The 19502-nt window shown below is 47.9% G+C and overlaps 1 protein-coding gene across 1 annotated transcript in view; it reads left to right on the plus strand.

Moving 5' to 3' along the window:
- Positions 1-18530, plus strand: part of OVOL2 (ovo like zinc finger 2) — a 42231-nt gene extending 23701 nt beyond the window's left edge. Inside the window, exons 3-4 of the mRNA XM_075339403.1 lie at positions 1016-1202; positions 17865-18530. Of these exons, the coding sequence (XP_075195518.1) occupies positions 1016-1202; positions 17865-18175 (498 nt within the window). The 3' untranslated portion in view covers positions 18176-18530. The remainder of the gene's footprint in view (positions 1-1015; positions 1203-17864) is intronic.
- The last annotated feature ends 972 nt before the right edge of the window (positions 18531-19502 follow it).

The raw sequence follows: 19502 nt of genomic DNA on the forward strand, positions 1-19502 counted from the left end.
CTCCCACAGGGGTGTGCTAACATGTTAAGGGAGCAAACTAGCCAAGGGAACTAACACCCTTACGATTAGTCCCTGGCCTCATTAGCATATTATAAAGCATCTTTAGAAATACTTTTTCTAAAGATCTATTTATCTATGCTACCAGATACAGGGACGGTTAGGCAGGGATTACCAATATGCACTCAGAACGGCTTGTGGTTCTGGGTGCATATTGCACCTGACAGGTTCCCTTTAATGGATTGGGAGCGCTGAACGAGTGGCATATACCTCTACGTGCGCCTCGCCACAAATCCTGTTCCAGTCCCTGCTGGAGTGAGATTTTTGGCTTAACAAACGCCATCGGTACTCATGGATTTCACTACCACTTTATCAGAACTGGGCAAAAATGGCATGAGAACACAAAAAGCCACATGTTCTGTGACTTTTCAAAGTAATCTGGCTTAAAAGCTTTGATGGATCGGGGTATTTATATACTGAATAAAACTATTACAATTTTATATACTGAACCAAACAATTTTTGGATTTCACAAAACATGTAATCATGCTGTTACCCCCAGTGTGCGCCGTTCAAACACAAGTGGCTCGCATTGGGCTGAGCACCGAGCGTACCTGAGCACAGCGTTGCTCGCGCGAGTGAAGTTCACACGTAAAGCATCCGAACCTTGATTTTTTTTTAAGTTGGTGTTCGGTTCAAAACCCAAACCTCAGGGTTCGCTCATCTTTACTCACTAACACCGATTTAGACAAATTTGTGAGGAAGGCCTTTTGTGTACAAAGAAAAAGTCTTCGATCTTTGAGTTCAGCTAATGAAAAATCCGAGCAGAAACAAGTGTTGTTTTATATTTTTTTTCCGTATATTTGTCAAGACAGTACTTTGTTCTATAAGAGTGGAAAACGTGTACGACAGGCCACACCAGGCTTACCATTATAGCAGTTTTTACATAAACCTCTATCTTGATTGCTTGCATACCAGTGTATTTGTTCTACCAGTGAGATGTATTGTGTATTTTCTTAGGTCACCACTGGATCACTGAGCGAGGAGATTTATAGCTGTGACATGTGTGGTAAAGGCTTCCGTTTGCAGCGCATGCTCAATCGTCACCTCAAGTGCCATAACCAGGTGAAAAGGCACCTCTGCACCTTCTGTGGCAAAGGATTCAACGATACGTTTGATCTGAAGAGACACGTGAGGACTCACACAGGTACGCACGCTTCACTCACTGTGATAAGGGTCACTGCTGCCCTCTGCAGGTCAACCGTGGTTGTTGAAAAGGAAGGTTTTATCAGAAAATGACCTATTGAACATTTTCAAGATCTGGTGGCCTTCTTGTTTTTGAGGTTTTGTTTTTTTTTCTCTCCGGTTCTTCAAGTGCTATAACGTTCTTATTTGTCCCTCGACATAACCATATGAGGGCTTGTATTTTTTGCGGGATAAGTTGCAATATTGAATGACACCAGCTATTTTACCAATTGTACTAAAAAAAAAAAGGGGAGGAAAAGGTCCTTAATGGAGTGAAATGCAACCAGTTTTACTTTATATTTTTTTATTTATTTTTTTTGTTTTCCAACATGTAACTCATAATTTTAAATGATTTTATAATTTACCTTTTACAGACACTACAAGACCATAAATGTGTGCTGCTGTTGTTTTTTTTTAATATATTGTTAAAGTGGGACAAAGGCCAGGTGATTTAACCCGTTCACATCCAAACATGTATCTATTCGTCCTTGGTGATGTGAGTCCTTTTAATGCGGACTCCGGCGGTGAGCCCACATTGTCCCCTGCATATGTCTACTAATCAAATCAGCAGACATATTCAGATCAGCAGACATATTCAGCTAACAGGCGTGAGTGGATTGGACATTCACCTGTACCTGATAACCCCTTAAATCAAGCTGTCCGGCTTTTAACGCTCTCCATCGGGGATCACGCTGTTCCCCGCGCAGCCATCGGCGGCCCGTGACGCAATCACGGAGCGCCAATGGGTTGCTATGGTAGCATGAGGTCAGATGATGACACTTGTTGCTGCCATGATGTGTTTTCCTGTGAATGCCAGCACTCACAGGAACACAGCATTTCTCCTGATCAGAGGTACGCTGAAGTATTGCTCTGATCAGAAGAAGCGATCGATGTGTGCAAGCATAATTTATCTTAGGGGGACTAATTAATAAATTCATTTAAAAAAAATGTAAACATTTTTTTGAAAGTTCAAATCACCCCCCCCTTTGCCACATTGAAAATAAAACGAAAAACATAAAAAACAAAATACACACATTTGGTATTGCCGCTTTCAGAAATGTCCGATCTGTCAAAATATAAAATCCATTAAAGGGAACCTGTCAGGTCCAATATGCACCTAAAACCACGAGCAGTTCTGTGCATATTGCTCCAGTAGTCCAGTAAACCACTGTGCAACCACCTATTGTACCATCATCCATTCCCTGTAGACTGTGAGCCCTCGCGGGCAGGGTCCTCTCTCCTCCTATACCAGTCTGTTTTGTACTGTTAATGATTGTTGTACGTATACCCTCTTTCACTTGTAAAGCGCCATGGAATAAATGGCGCTATAATAATAAATAATAATAATATTGCTAATCCCTGTCTAACAATTCCTGTATACACTAGCATAGATAAAGAGATCTTTAGAAAAAGTATTTCTAAAGATCTTTTACCATATGCTAATGAGCGAGGGCAGTAGCCCCCTGGGCGTTAGTTACCCTAGCTAGTCGGCTCCATTAGCATGTTAGTACGTCCCTGTGGGCCCCTGTGGGCGTGCTAACATGCTAATGAATGTGCAGTGTCAGAGGATGATCTCACTCACCTCTCCGCCGCCATTGCATCCGACGCTAGATTTCAGCTCAATGCGCATGACCCCCGGAGTTCGGTCATGGGCACTATGAAGCCGGCTTCAAACTGAAGTAATACGCATGACTGAACCTCCGGAGTCATGCGCACTGAGCCGAAATCCAGCGTCGGGTGGCGATGGCAGCGGAGAGGTGAGTGAGATCATCCTGTGACGCTGCACATTCATTAGCATGTTAGCATACACAGGGACATACTAACATGCTAATGGAGTTGGACATACTAACATGCTAATGGAGTTGACTAGCCAGGGGAACTAACGCCCAGGGGACTAGTCCCTGCGCTCATTAGCATACGGTAAAAGATCTTTAGAAATACTTTTTCTAAAGATCTCTTTATCTATGCTAGTGTATACAGGGACAGTTAGGCAGGGATCGTGGTCCTGGGTGCATATTGAACCTAATAGGTTCCCTTTAATCTGATCAGTACATGGTGTAGCGAGAAAAAAAAGGTTTTATTGGCCATCACAACATTGCATTAAAATGCAATAACAGGCGATCAAAATATTACATCTACCCTAAAAATGCAATAATTTAAAACGTCAGCTCAATACGCAAAAATTAAGCCATCACTGAGCCCCAGATCCCAAAAAATGAAAACTCTACAGGTCTCAGAAACTGGCGACAAAAGCGCCATTCTTTCTATTGACAAATGTCTAATTTTTTTTTTTTTTCTCCACTTAGATAAAAGTAAAACTATACAAGTTTTGTATCTACAAACTCATACTGACCTGAGCCTGGGGAATAATATTGCCAGGATCAATTTTACCATATAGTAAACGTGGTAAATAAAAAAAAAACAAAAAAAAACTCCAAAAACTATTGAACTTTTTTTTTGCAATTTCACCGTACTTGGAATTTTTTTTCCGGTTTTCCAGTACAATAAATGGCTGTCATTCAGAACTACAACTCATCTCGCAAAAAACAGGCCCTCATATGGCTATATACGTAGATGGAAAAATAAAAAAAATTATGGCTCTTCGAAGCAGGGTGGGAAAAATGAAAAACTGAAAATCGCCCAGGGGTGAAGAGGTTAAAACATTTTAACTTTTTTTTCACATTTTTTTTTGTTATCTATATGTTTCAACGATGAGCTTTTAAGGCGTTTTTAATGTTGCATTTTCAGCAGTGGATGGGATTTATAGAAATCTCCTGCCCACTGCGCTTCTTTTTTACTCCGTGTAAACTGACCTGTTGTGCGCTCTTCAAATCCGCAGTATATCATTTTTCCTGCGGTTATGCCTAAGACATGCGGCGAGAAAAATGGTGCGAGTGCAGTGTGATAAAAAATCGCATTCCACTCGGACCAATATTCGCCTATGTGTGAGCACACATGAGCGATTATTTTCTCAGCCCTAATCAGACCGAGAAAACAATCGCAGCATGCTGCAGGTGCAATGCGATCCTGGTTTCTCTCACACCCATTCAAGTGTATGGGGTGAGAGATAAATCGCACTGCACTCGCAGTAAACTGGTGTACCACGAGTGCAGGGCGAGAATGGCAATAGCAGACTACGGAGGAGAGAGGGAGATTAATCCCTCCCGCCCCTCCACAGCACTGGCCCGCCCCCCGCAGCTGAGGTCCGCTCGCACAATCGCACCTCAGTCGCAGGCACACTCGCATGACACTTGTCTCTTCTGTGCTGCCAGCGTGAGGGGATCACAGTAATGCCCGTGTGGCCCCAGCCTTATGCTGAGCCTTCTGGGCAGCATTTCTCCATAGACTTGCAATAGATGTGGTAAATCCAGAGGTAAAAAACCCACACACGCGGTGGAAACTCATCAAAAACACATGTAAGGCTGCTTTCACACTACGTCTTTTTAACATGCGTCCTGAACGTTTTTTTAACGCAGAAACGGATCCAGTGCAAATGCGTTTTCATTTCAATGCATTTGCAATGGACTCGCGTTAACATGCGTTCACCTGCGTTTGCGTGCGTTATAGTAAGGATCCAGCGAGTTGCAGTTTTTTAACATCTTTCAAAAACGCTACAAGTAGCGTTTTTGAGCTGCGTCCAACTTCTGCAAATTGCTGGATCCTGACTAAACAGCACGAAAACGTATGTGAACGCTGGCATGCTGATAGACAGGATCCTGCTCGCTCTACTGAGCATGCCCAGAAACCAGCCTCCGTGATCAGTCTGTCTCTCTCCTCCCTCTGTCTCTCTCCTCCCTCTCTATCTCTGTCTCTCTGTCTCCCCCCCTCCCTCTCCCCCACCTGAGAGCTGCGGACACTCATAACCAAGGTAAATATCGGGTAACCACTTATCTTAGTTACCCGATGTTTACGTTGGTTACGTGTGCAGGGAGCCCGGCTCCTAGCAGCTGCAGACGCTTGTAACCAAAGTAAATATCGGGTATCCAAGCAAGTATACCTGATGTTTACCTTGGTTACGAGCCTCGCAGCCGTCAGATGCCGGCTCCCTGTCTGGCACGTTTAGTTCCCCTCACTCCCGATCACATGACTCCAATGCCCGCCCCTAAACATCCAGTGACAGGATCCTGCAAAGTAACACATGCGTTTGCATGCATTTTTTGCTGTAAAAGCAGGATCCGCTTTTGCAGCAAGAAAACGTTCAGGACGCATGTTAAAAAGACGTAGTGTGAAAGCAGCCTAATCCGCACCTAAGAATGTCAAGGTTTTGTCGGCCAAATAACAGAAGGTTTCACAAACAAAATCAGCTTTATTTAAAGTATGCACGCTCAACAGAGACAAAAAACAGTGTCAAAAAATGCATGTAAAAAAATCCCACATAAAATAACACAATGAAAAAATGCAAGTAATCTAATATACATAATAGGTGCAGAATTATGCAACATCAAAAGCTCATCTTAGGAAAGTAGTTTTCTGTTTATTTAAGTCTTCATAGGAGCTGCGTATCACAGGAAGTGTAAGATGGCAGCCATTGGCTCAACAGGCGCTCTGCTCCCATGGCATCCATTGGCTCCTTGCAGTTGGGAAGTGGGGTGAACCAATGGGAGCTTGTTCTTTAGCATACAAGCAAGCCATTTAAAGTCCACTGTCAGTGATTCACAGCAGCATTTACATTTTTTAAACAGCAGCGAACGGAGTAAACTCCAGTTGCTGCTGTTAAAAACAGATGATGTAGAGCAGACTAAGCTATTGAGCCAGCAGAAAACATCTAGCTGTGAACACTTTTTTTTTTTTGTTACACGTATTTATTTTTTTTATCACAATCTATATACAGCTATAACACAGGATTCACCAATCACAAAAAATGAGGCCACAAGTCCCTCAGTCGTTCCCTTCACAATAATCTTTGCACATGCTCATTAGAAGCTTCCATAAAAAAGATAGGTTCACAGTCTGTTCATTGCTTCTAATGTGCATGTAAATTTTCTGAAACAGAAAGTATGAGTCTAGCATAGCCTTAGTGGTCAATGTCAAAATTGCAAGGCAAGACTTTGTTTTTCACAGATTGTGATACGAAGAAAAAAAACATTGGCAAAAGTATTATTAAAACACATTTAACACAATATCCTAAACAGGTCATTTTCTGATGATGGCTTCCCTTTAATTATGATCTTAGTAACAAACAGGCACAGGGGAAAATCTAATATATAAAGCTGTGTGTGTGTGTGTCCGCTAAAGAAATTCGCACTGTCGCATTTACAATCACGAAATTTTGCACAGACAATCCATGTGACTCAGGGAACATCATAGACTATGTTTTGACAGGAAAATTTAACCCCGCGCTTTACAGTTACTTTCCAAAATCCTGCCTCCATTACACTGAATGGAGGTGGGAGCTATAGGCTATTAATAGCAACTGTCAGTGGTTGCGATAGGAACAAAATAAACTTAGTATAAGAAGCTTATGTGTGAGGTAATATGATGTCAGTGGGGAGACGGAAAGAGACAGACAGACAGAGACAACCCTGGAAAAGAGACAGCCCTGGAAAAGAAGACAGACAGTCGGGGAAGGAGACAGACAGACAGACAGTCGGGGAATGAGACAGACAGACAGACAGTCGGGGAATGAGACAGACAGACAGACAGACGGGGAAGGAGACAGACAGACAGACAGACAGACGGGGAAGGAGACAGACAGACAGACAGACGGGGAAGGAGACAGACAGACAGACAGACGGGGAAGGAGACAGACAGACAGACGGGGAAGGAGACAGACAGACAGACAGACGGGGAAGGAGACAGACAGACAGACAGACGGGGAAGGAGACAGACAGACAGACGGGGAAGGAGACAGACAGACAGACGGGGAAGGAGACAGACAGACAGACGGGGAAGGAGACAGACAGACAGACGGGGAAGGAGACAGACAGACAGACGGGGAGGGAGACAGACAGACAGACGGGGAAGGAGACAGACAGACGGGGAAGGAGACAGACAGACAGACGGGGAAGGAGACAGACAGACAGACGGGGAAGGAGACAGACAGACAGACGGGGAAGGAGACAGACAGACAGACGGGGAAGGAGACAGACAGACAGACGGGGAAGGAGACAGACAGACAGACGGGGAAGGAGACAGACAGACAGACGGGGAAGGAGACAGACAGACAGACGGGGAAGGAGACAGACAGACAGACGGGGAAGGAGACAGACAGACGGGGAAGGAGACAGACAGACAGACGGGGAAGGAGACAGACAGACAGACGGGGAAGGAGACAGACAGACAGACGGGGAAGGAGACAGACAGACAGACGGGGAAGGAGACAGACAGACAGACGGGGAGGGAGACAGACAGACAGACGGGGAAGGAGACAGACAGACAGACGGGGAAGGAGACAGACAGACAGACGGGGAAGGAGACAGACAGACAGACGGGGAAGGAGACAGACAGACAGACGGGGAAGGAGACAGACAGACAGACGGGGAAGGAGACAGACAGACAGACGGGGAAGGAGACAGACAGACAGACGGGGAAGGAGACAGACAGACAGACGGGGAAGGAGACAGACAGAGAGAGAGAGAGACACAGAGACTGCGAGAGAGACAGTTGCTTTCCCAGGCAACGCCCGGGTACTACAGCTAGTATATAATAAAATTGTACTAATGGCCCCAATAGACAGAGAAAAGTCATCCAAACCCTCCAATTTCAGTGCGACTGGTAGACCATCTGATGTGTATGGGGGTCTTGTGACACTTTACTATAGGTGATAGCAGGGATGAGAATAATTGGGCACATTGAATTTCAATGCCTCATCCTTGTGTTTTTCCCCAGGAGGTAAACTCTGGCCAGAGGTGATTTTGCATGCATCAGTATAGGGAGCTCAGGACATATGGCTCTCTGTTATGTAAGGGGTGTGGGCATCCCAGGGCTTCATGCACATGGCAGAGCCACTTATATGATCGGTTGCACTCAGTGCCTATGGCTCTGTGCATCATGGACACCCTGCATGGTGCTATTGTTATCCAAATATTCTCCTCTAGGAGCAATAAAGCATGCCAAGAATTAATTTTGTTGTATTGTGCATAGAACTAGTAGAAAAAACTTTTGTATAAAATTAGGTTACAGTATGGCTGTTTGTAATAAGGGGGAAAAAAACTGCATTAATAATCTATATATATAATTGCCTTATTCTGTCTGTCTGTCTGTCTGTCTGTCATGCTCCGAAATTGTGTCCTTACGGGGACACAAAGCTGATTGGCCGCTGGGCTCGCCATGGCCCCGCCCCCCCACACGGATTGGCCTCTCGCCCCGACTCTCTGCAGGCCCCGCCCCCCTCACGCAATCCACGCTCGCTCTGGCCCAACTGACACGGAGCCCCGATTCCCAGGTGAGTACACACACACACATCAGATCACACTCACTCTCACACTCACTCTCACACACACTCTCACACACACCTCACACATCACAACATGCTGGGATATCGCTTGCTTCTACACCGGCTCCGTCAGGATCCCAGCAGCGCCACACATAACCTTGCGATGCTGGGATCTTCACGGAGGCCGTGAAAGCTGGTAACCATTATACACATCGGGTAACTAAGGTCCCTTAGTTACCCGATGTGTATCATAGTTACCAGTGTACACCGGCTCACACTCACTCTCATACACACCTCACACACACATCACATCGCATCCACACATCAAGGTCCTGCAGCTGCGGAAAATACAGACACATAACAGCACACACACACACACACACATACACACACAAATCAGATCACACTCACACACACCTCACACATCACATCGCATCCACATACTCACAACATCCTGGGATATCGCTTGCTTCTCGGCCTCGATACTGTGCTGTTGTGATCTTCCAGGACCTGCCGGAGGATCACATGGCCAGAAGCATGTGATATCCCCGGATGTTGTGAGTATAAGCGCGTATGTGCGATATCATCAGTGTCTGTGTGTGTGAGTGTATGCGATCGGGTGTGTGTGAGTGGATGCGATCGGGTGTGTGTGAGTGGATGCGATCGGGTGTGTGTGAGTGGATGCGATCGGGTGTGTGTGAGTGGATGCGATCGGGTGTGTGTGAGTGGATGCGATCGGGTGTGTGTGAGTGGATGCGATCGGGTGTGTGTGAGTGGATGCGATCGGGTGTGTGAGTGTCGGCAGAGGAGCACGGCGTGCTGGAGGAGGCTGGGAGCAGAGAGGCTGATCATGGGGAAGGCTGGGAGGAGAGAGGCTGATGCTGGGGGAGGCTGGGAGGGGGAGGCTGGGACGAGGGAGGCTGATGCTGGTGTAGGCTGATGCTTGGGGAGGCTGATGCTGGGGGAGGCTGGAAGGAGAGAGGCTAATGCTGGTGGAGGCTGATGCTTGGGGAGGCTGATGCTGGGGGAGACTGGGAGGGGAAGGCTGATGCTGAGGGAGGCTGGGAGGAAGGAGGCTGATGCTGAGGGAGGCTGGGGGGAGGGAGGCTGGGAGAGGTAGGCTGAGAGAAGAGAGGCTGATGCACACACACACACACACACACACACACGCGCACTGCACAACACACCACACACACACACACACACACACACACACACACTAGGAACCACAAACAACTGCCCTACACAGACACCCACACACACAGACAACGCTGCACACACACAACACCCAACACACAAACACCGCGGCACACACAAATATACGCACATACCGCACAACACACACATTGCACAAAACATACCTCCCCCCAAAACACACCACACACACACAAACCGCGCAACACACACACAACGCTACAGACACACAGCGCTCCACAAACAACGCAACACACGCAACACACATACAACACCGCTCTCACCCCCCGTCACACCCAGACAACACCCAGAACATGTACAGCGCCCTACACAAACACTTGGTAACTACAGACAACAACATCTCTCTCTCTCTCTATATATATATATATATATAACAAAAATCATACATGAACTACACAATACGTAAATTCTAGAATACCCGATACGTAGAATCGGGCCACCTTCTAGTCACATATAAAAACCATGATCACAATCTTTCACAATAGCAATGCTGGGAACATTCACTAAAACCAAATCACAGTGCAGTATGAATTGCTCTTTAAAGGGAGCCTGTCGCCAGATTTGTCCCCTATTAGCTGCGGCCACCCCCAGTATGCTGTTATTTACTGTATTCTACAATGCTGTATAAAAGAGCCCAGGCTTCTCTGTATAAAGTAATAAAACGCTATTATTATACTCACCTGCGGAATGGTCTGGTCTGATGGGCGTTGTTGGTCTCAGTCCAGCGCTTTCTTCTCTTTTTATGATCGCCATCCTCCTTCCCTGCTCTGTGTGGATAATACGTCCTACCTCATGCACAGAGTCCTCCATTGCGGTCCTGCACACGTGCAATTCTCTCTGCCCTGCTGAGGGCAGAGCAAAGTACTGTATTGCGCAGGCACGGGGAAAGGTCAAATACTGCATGCGCACTACAATACATAGAGCTGCCTTCATCAGGGCAGAGAGTAGTGCGTGTGTGCAGAAGCACAATGGAGGACACTGTGTGGATGACATTGGATGCATCATCCACATGGAGCAGGGAAGGAGGACAGCGATGGAAGGAAGATAAAAAGCGCTGGACCAAGACCAGTGACGCCCATCTGACTGGATCGCCCCTCGGGTGAGTATAATAAAAGATGTTTTTTCCCTGCCGCCCATGACAGCACCACATGAGAGATAGGTTCCGCCCACATCAGGACAGGAAACCCACTGATAAAAAGGCGGTACCTCTCCTCCACATCAGTTTGGTTTCCTGTCCTGGTATGGACAACCCATTGATGTCCCAGGTCCGGCCCGGTGTGGAAGCCTGGTACTTACCTGAAGCCGGTGCTCGGGCCTGGATGCACCCCCCCCTCGGTCTCGGACCTCTGCGGCGGTCAGGCGCGGGCCTGGAGCGGGAGCTCGGCCCGGCGTCGCTCCGGGGATGTGCGCACTCACGGCGGCCGCTGGAAGGCTTGTCCCTGCTGTGCTGCACGCCGGGGTGAAGCTGGACGCTCCGACCGGAAGTGACGCGATTCCAGGATGCCGTGCGCCCTGCGACCAGGAAGTGACTGGTGTGCGCATGCGCACTCGGATCCAAGATGGCGGCGCCCATCTAAAGAGATATATCTGGCCGGCGCTTGGGACTGGTGAGTTTTTTCTCCTCCATTATGGCAGGAGATTCCCCCCGCAGCAAGGAGCAGCGCAAGGAGTCGCCCCAGCGTGGCTCGGACCGCGGCTCTGCGGATCGTTCCCGGAAGGCTGTGTCGAGCCCGGGCAGCGTTCGGTCGGTGGGTCCCAGGAGATCCAAGGGGAATCCGCCTCCTGATCCGGTATTGCCTGGAGTCGTGGGGGTGAGTGGACTTCGTGGTCTTCGTGTTTCTAAGTCCCCGTTTCCGTGTCCCCTCTCTTGTTAGGTACCGAAAAAGAGTGCCTCCAAGCAGCGTCACAAGGAATGTGCCATATGCCAATCCTCCCTGTCTTCGGATTACACCAAGGCCCTATGTGCAGACTGTATCCAACAGACCCTGCTCAAAGAGGGGCCGGGGTTCTCCTCTGAATTGCGCTCCATTATCAGGGCGGAAGTACAGGAGTCCCTTAAATCCCTTAAGGGGGGCAGGAGGCGCAAGAAGTCCCGTCATCATAAGCAGTCTACTCCCGATACCTCGGCGGGTTCGGCCCGGGGCTCTCGGTCGTCGGGATCCTCGGGATCTTCCCCCTCCGATTCTGGCTCCTCTTCCTCTTCCGATGAGGGTGGTCGTCCTTGTTTCCCTACAGCAGACGTGGGACCTTTGGTGAAGGCTGTACGTTCGACCATGGGCATAGTGGACTCCAGGGGGCCCGAATCTACCCAGGATGTCATGTTTGGGGGCTTGGATTCCAGGAAGCGTAAGGGGTTTCCCATTCCCCAAAAGGTTCAAGGTCTCATTACTGACCAGTGGAAAAAGATGGACAAAAGGTTGAATCTTAGCTCTTCCCTAAAACGGAAGTACCCTGTGGATGAGGAGGCGTCTACCTCTTGGGATAGGACCCCAAAAATTGATGTCGCTATTGCCAAGGCGTCTCGTTCCACTACCTTGCCGTTTGAGGACTTGGGGTCCCTTAAGGATCAGCTGGATAGGAAGGCTGATGGTTTTCTGAGAGGTACATGGGAGTCTGCGGCAGGTGGCTTGCGCCCGGCCGTGACCGGCGCCTGTGTTGCCCGGTCTTTGATGGTGTGGCTTCAGCAGTTGGAAGACCAGTTGCGCAATGACGCTCCTAGGAAGGATATTATCTCGTCCTTGCCCTTAATACAGGGTGCTGCTGCCTTTCTGGCTGATGCCTCGGTTGATTCTTTAAGACTGTTCGCCAGGTCGGCGGCGCTGTCCAATTCAGCACGTCGGGCCCTCTGGCTGAAGACTTGGAAGGGTGATGTCCAATCCAAGGGACGGCTTTGCAGCATGCCTTGTGAGGGTGCCTATCTTTTTGGCTCTAGCCTGGACGACCTCCTCACTAAAGCATCCGATAGGAAACAGGGGTTTCCAGTTTTTCCGGTGGCGTCCTCTCGCAGCCGGCCCTTTCGGAGACGTCAGTTTTTTGCAAAGAAGTCTCAAAAACCGCATGATCAGTGGAAGGACCGTAGAAAGAACAACTCGGGTTTTCTCTTCGGCAAGCACTCCGATAATAAGCCCAAGTCCTCTCAATGACGCCTATCATCAGGTAGGGGGTCGGTTGTCCCTCTTCCTCCATGCATGGCGGGCAATCTCCTCCAACAGGTGGCTCCTTCAGATTGTGGAGGAGGGGTTGAAATTGGACTTCCGTTCGCCCCCTCGGGGGTCTCTCTTACTAACGTCCTTGCGGTCCCCAGAGCGGCAGAAGGCCTTGGAAGTAGAAGTGCTCACTCTCCTCTCAAGGAACGTCGTTCAGGAGGTCCCCATAGGTCAAGAAGGGGAGGGGTTTTACTCCACTCTGTTTCTGGTTCGGAAGCCGGACTCCACCTTCCGCACCATCTTCAACCTGAGAAGCTTAAATTTGCATCTGGAACAGCGAGCCTTCAAAATGGAGACCATGAAGTCGACTGTCAGACTGTTGTATCCAGGGTGTTTCATGGCGGACCTCGACTTGAAGGACGCCTATTATCACATCCCTATTTTTCCGGCTCACCGGCGGTTCCTCAGATTCGCACTACACGTCTCCGGGAGGCTGAGACACTTCCAATTCGCAGCGCTGCCATTCGGGCTTTCCATGGCCCCACGGATCTTCACCAAAGTCCTCGCGGAGGTCATGGCTCATGTCAGGGAACAGGACATATTGATCGTTCCGTATCTGGACGACCTCCTGATAGTGGGTCAGTCGGAGTCTCTCTGTGCGACTCACGTGACCAAGGTCATCACCATCCTGGAAGGACTGGGGTGGGTGGTGAATCGACAGAAGTCCAGACTCCAGCCTCTCCAGTGTCAAGTCTTCCTGGGTCTCGTCTTGGACTCCACCAGCCAGTTGTGCCACCTGCCAGAGGACAAGGTCGCCAGGATCTTGTCCTTTCTCTCTTCCGTGAAAAGTTGCCCTCGCATGTCCTTGCGACAAGCTATGTCGCTGGTCGGGGCTCTTACCTCTTGCATCCCAGGAGTGTGGTGGGCCCAACTGCGTTCCAGAATCCTCCAGATGGAGGTCCTTCGGTTTCAGAGACTGTTAGGGGGCTGTTTGGAGAAGCTTTTGACCCTGTCTGCGGCCACTTTGCACTCCCTGGGTTGGTGGCAGGACCCCTCTCACCTCCGGATGGGGGTTCCTTGGCTTTCCCCGGTCACGGACACAATAGTCACGGATGCCAGCCATTGGGGGTGGGGTGCCCATCTACGCCACCTGGTGCTTCAGGGTCCCTGGGACGCTCAGTTGGTCAGACAGTCCTCCAACTTCAGGGAGCTCATGGCGGTTCTCAAGGCGCTAGAGGGGTTCCTCCCCTTCTTGGAAGGTCGCCATGTTCGGATCCTTTCGGACAACAGGGTGACGGTAGCGTACATCAACCATCAGGGCGGCACCAGATCCCCTTCTCTTCTGGCTCTGACTTTGCACATCTTCCGGCTGGCCGAACAACATCTCTCCTCCTTGACAGCTCTTCATATCAAGGGGACGGACAACGAGGAGGCAGACTTCCTCAGCCGGCACTGTCTCCGTCAGGGGGAGTGGTCCTTGGACCCGGAGGTCTTTCACAAGATCACGCTTCTATGGGGTGTCCCTGTTCTGGACTTGTTCGCTACCCGGGCAAATCGGAAAGTGGACAGGTTCTGCTCTCTCAACCCCCGGGACGATCCTGTTGCCCTCGATGCCTTCCAGATGTCTTGGTCTCAGGGCCTCCTGTACGCATTTCCTCCCCTGATCCTGTTGCCTTCGGTTCTCCGGAAAATCCGGACCGACAGGGCAGAGATTATTCTCATCGCCCCCTTCTGGCCAAAACGGGCGTGGTTTTACTGGCTGCGGACACTATCTCTGGGGGATCCTTGGGTTCTCCCGGACGCCCCTCATCTCCTGTCCCAGGGCCCAGTCCGTCACCCCTCCGACCCGGCTCTCCATTTGACGGCTTGGCGTTTGAGCGGCGGCTGCTAGCTCGACGTGGGTTTTCCTCTTGCTTAATCGATACTCTTCTTCGCAGTAGGAAAGCGGTCACCACAGCCATTTACGGTCGGGTCTGGAAGCGCTTTCTCCTTCAGTCGGGGGCTCGGGCGGAGGGCCCCCCTCCTATCCCGGCTATTCTGGAATTCCTCCAGAAGGGGTTGGAATTGGGGCTCTCCACCAGTACGCTCAAGGTGCAGGTATCAGCCTTAGGGGCTCTGTTTCATTGTAGTCTGGCGCAGAATGAATGGGTTTGCCGGTTCATTAAATCTAAGTCCAAGTCTGTACCTGTTCGGGCTCCCAGGGTTCCCCCTTGGGACCTTAATTTAGTGTTGGATGCCCTCACGGGGCCTCCGTTTGAGCCCTTGGGGGAAGTCCCTCTCAAACTGCTGTCCCTTAAGGTTTTCCTCCTCGTCGCGCTCACCTCGGCCAGGCGGGTGGGGGATCTCCAAGCCTTGTCTGTGGTTCACCCTTATACCCAGATTCTGGATGATAGGGTAGTGTTGCGGACTGATCCTTTCTACTTGCCCAAGGTTTCTACCCCTTTTCATAGGTCCCAAGAGATCGTGCTCCCTTCCCTCTGTGACCCCCCTCGGGACGAGGCGGAGGCTCGGTTACACACGTTGGATGTCCGGAGGGCCTTAGTCACGTACCTAGATAGGACTAGGGAATGGAGGAAGTCTCAGGTCCTGTTTGTCACTTTTCAGGGGCAGTCCAAGGGGCGTGGGGCTTCTAAAGCTACCTTGGCCAGATGGGTCAGGGATGCCATCGGTTTGGCGTACTCGGCTAAAGACGCCACTCCTCCTCCGGGCATCAGGGCACACTCCACTAGAGCAGTGTCTACGTCTTGGGCGGAGAGGGCGGATGCCTCTCTTGACCAGATCTGTCGGGCGGCTACTTGGTCGTCTCCTGGGACTTTCTTTCGGCACTATAGGCTGGACTTGTCCTCCACAACTGACCTTTCCTTTGGGAGACGGGTCTTACAAGCGGTGGTCCCTCCCTAAGGTGGTTGGTCTATATAAATCTCTCATGTGGTGCTGTCATGGGCGGCAGGGAAAAATCTTAATTACTCACCGGTAATGGGATTTTCAATAGCCCATGACAGCACCCTTAGTTCCCCCCCTATTCACTGGTTGTGGGCACCCTTCGGGGAGTGTTAGAGTTATTGGTGGTTTCCTTGGGTGGTGGTATGATTAATCTGTTTATTGTGTTTTTGTTGGTCCTCTCTGGCTCTGAAAACCTACTGATGTGGAGGAGAGGTACCGCCTTTTTATCAGTGGGTTTCCTGTCCTGATGTGGGCGGAACCTATCTCTCATGTGGTGCTGTCATGGGCTATTGAAAATCCCATTACCGGTGAGTAATTAAGATTTTTTAGTTTATACAGAGCAGCCTGGGCTCTTACATGCTGTATTCTAGAATGCATTATATAAGGGCTCACTGGTGGCCGCAGCTTATAGGGGACAAATCTGGTGACCGGATCCCCTTTAATCCAATTCTATGTGAACATTTTGCATCTTAATTTCTGCAATATATACTCCAAAATCTGTGTCTGAGTAAACTACCTCACTAGTGTCATGGTTCAGATACTATGGTATAATACCAAATATTGGTTAAAAACATTTCACTATTCCGCTGGGAGAGAAATAATTACCGTAATCTGCAAGTGAAGTCCATTTCCCACCTGAGAGAGGTGTGGTTTATGGTCATTATTTTTTTTGGAAATAATCGGCACTAAGGGTGCGTGCCCACAATTACTGTTTGCAGCATTCTGGATGTAGCATGTTTTCGCTGCGTCCAAAACGCTGCGGTGTACAGTACAAGAACAGTGGATGGAATTCTAGAAATCCCGTGCCCCCTGTACTTGTTTTTTCTGCAGCAAACACTGACCTGTGGTGCTTGTTTCCAGACCGCAGCATGTCAATTGTTTGCTGCGGATTTGCATGCGTCCTCCATAGGGAGAACACAAGCGAGAGACTACAACGCCCCGAACCAAAATAGTGGGTACAAGCAGCTGCGGTCTCCTGCGTTCTCCTGCAGACCCAGATTCACTAGATCAATCAGGTTTTTTTTTTGTTTGTGCTGTTGTCGAATGATATAACAAAATACAATAAAGCGCTCGTACAGACAACCGTAAAAATTGAATGAGTGCTATCAGTCATTTTGACATGTTGCAGTATGAACAATTTGCCTCCATAATCAGATTGCACTCAGCAATGCAAGTCAATGGGTCTGTGGAAAAAAATCGGGGTGCACTCGGATGACATGAGTGAGGTTTGATTTTAATTTTTTTCTTTTTTTTCTTTAATCATCTACACATCTGAGAAAATCGGATCATATTCTGTTCAGAGTCAGATTAGCATAATCGGATCGATTTTTCTCGGATGAGAGAAAAATAGTCGTGTGACCCTAGCTTTACTTAATCCCTTCACCTATAAGTAAGGATTAGCAGTCTGATCACTCATTCATTTCTGTAGATCAGAGCAGCATTACTCTGATCTGCAGAAAAGCTGCTCTCCATTCACACACGGCCCTCTGCTGGCTGTAAGAGGAACTGACTCATGATAACTACAGGAGTTATCACATGATCCTGTGCTACCATAGCAACCATCATCTCCACGTGATCACGTCATGTGACTTCCGATGGCGCCGGGTAAGTGAATGTTTATCATGGCTTGCTGTTACTTGGCACTGTCAGATTTTGACAGCGAAATGTAAGGGGTTAACAGGCACGAGTGGATCGCGGATCCACTCATGCCTGGTAGGCACATATGTCAGCTGTTCAAATCAGCTAACATATGCGGGGATCGCTGCCGGCTGCCCGGGATTACAGTGACCTGATCCATGACGTACCCAGTATATCATGTGTCGTGAATAGGTTAATGTGATTGCAAAAAATAAAAAATATATATAATATACTATATATCACACATGCTATATGAGACCATATATTTATGTAATTGTTTAACCTTTATTTTAAAATGTACTTGCAGGTATCCGGCCCTATAAATGTGACATTTGCAACAAAGCGTTTACTCAGCGCTGCTCATTGGAATCTCATCTGAAGAAAATCCACGGGGTACAGCAAGGCTATGCCTATAAGCAGAGGAGGGACAAGCTATTCGTGTGTGAAGAATGCGGGTACACCGGGCCGTCCCAGGAGGATTTATATTTGCATGTTTACAATATTCACCCCGGCAGTGCCTTCCTTAAAAAGACCACAAAAAAACTGACCGCTCTTCTACAAAACAAAATCACATCTGTTCTTCAAGGAAGTCCGAAACCAGAAGAAGAGGTGGAGTGAGAAGCTTGGGAACTTTTATGTTCAGATGTTTACAAGCTGTATGAACTTTTATATATTTTTACTGCTAATTTTATTATTTTTACTACTGGTAGAGGGATACCTACATTTTAATACAGGATAAATTTGTCATATAGGAAACTACTGACTTTAAGCTTTAAAAAAAAAAAGCTTTTTTTCATCTCAAATATTTAAGGCCTTGTGTTTGATATTGGGACAATGTGTATATAATATGATATCTGATAGACGTAAAGTTATATTACGTGTCTCCATACCAGAAATTGTGATAAAAAAAAAAAAAGACATTTTAGTTTGTATACTAAATTTTTTTAATGTTGTACTTTATATATAATGGGTGCTGGTGCCTTTTATTAAATAGGTTTACATTTTGCTTTTCCTGTCTTTTCACATCTTTTTTTTGCGTGCACAACTGCGCAAATTTTGTAAGAGACCTACAAAAAAAATACACAGTTAGTAACTCCCAATAACTTTAGCTACGCATATACTGTACTTGAGTATAAGCCGACCCAAGTATAAGCAGAGGCTACAAATTTTACCACAAAAAACTGGACTTATTGACTCGAGTATAAGCCTAGGGTGGGAGATGCGGCAGCTACTGGTAGGAATGCCTATTACAATAGCAACAATTTTTACAAACCAACAGAAGAATGGATACTTGATGTAGGTTTACTATACTAACGAAGCCCGCCTGAATTTGGTGAGACCTTTCCCCTTTTTTTTCAGCAAGACCCCCGGTTGATGAGGGTGGTTTCTTGAGCTATAAGTAATAGGTCTGGGTCTCATTCTCCATGACCACTTCAATGTCCACTTCTTTATAAGTGGGCTCTTTCTAGGTTTGGAGTGGAGTTGGTCTCTTGTGACCATTATATGCATGGATATAATTTATGTGTCACATGCATTGGTGTCGATCCTTGAGTGGCTTGAGTCAGATACTATGTGTTACTGCATAGATCATACACATCGGTAATGGCTTGTGTGAGGCTGTGATCGTACACTACATGTGTGTATTTTTCTTTTTTAAAAATCACGATTACCAGTGACCCTGTTCACTTTTTATTAAGGTCTTAAATAAAAGTTTTATATTAGTGTCTCCTAGGAGATTTTTGTACTTCAAACCTTGTTGCTAAGTATTACTGGTAGGCAGGGCTGGATTAAGGTTGGTGGGGGCCCCTGGGCAGAAAATCTGGTGGGGGCCCCATAACGTTAACATTTTTAGCTATAACAGTATAGCGCGAACCGTAGCATTTAGATATAAATCCAATGAACATTTATCTTATCCTGTTCTGCCACATTCAGATTTCCAGTACTA

This window comes from Anomaloglossus baeobatrachus, chromosome 3 (assembly GCF_048569485.1).
Source record: "Anomaloglossus baeobatrachus isolate aAnoBae1 chromosome 3, aAnoBae1.hap1, whole genome shotgun sequence".
NCBI classification, from domain to species: Eukaryota; Metazoa; Chordata; class Amphibia; order Anura; family Aromobatidae; genus Anomaloglossus; species Anomaloglossus baeobatrachus.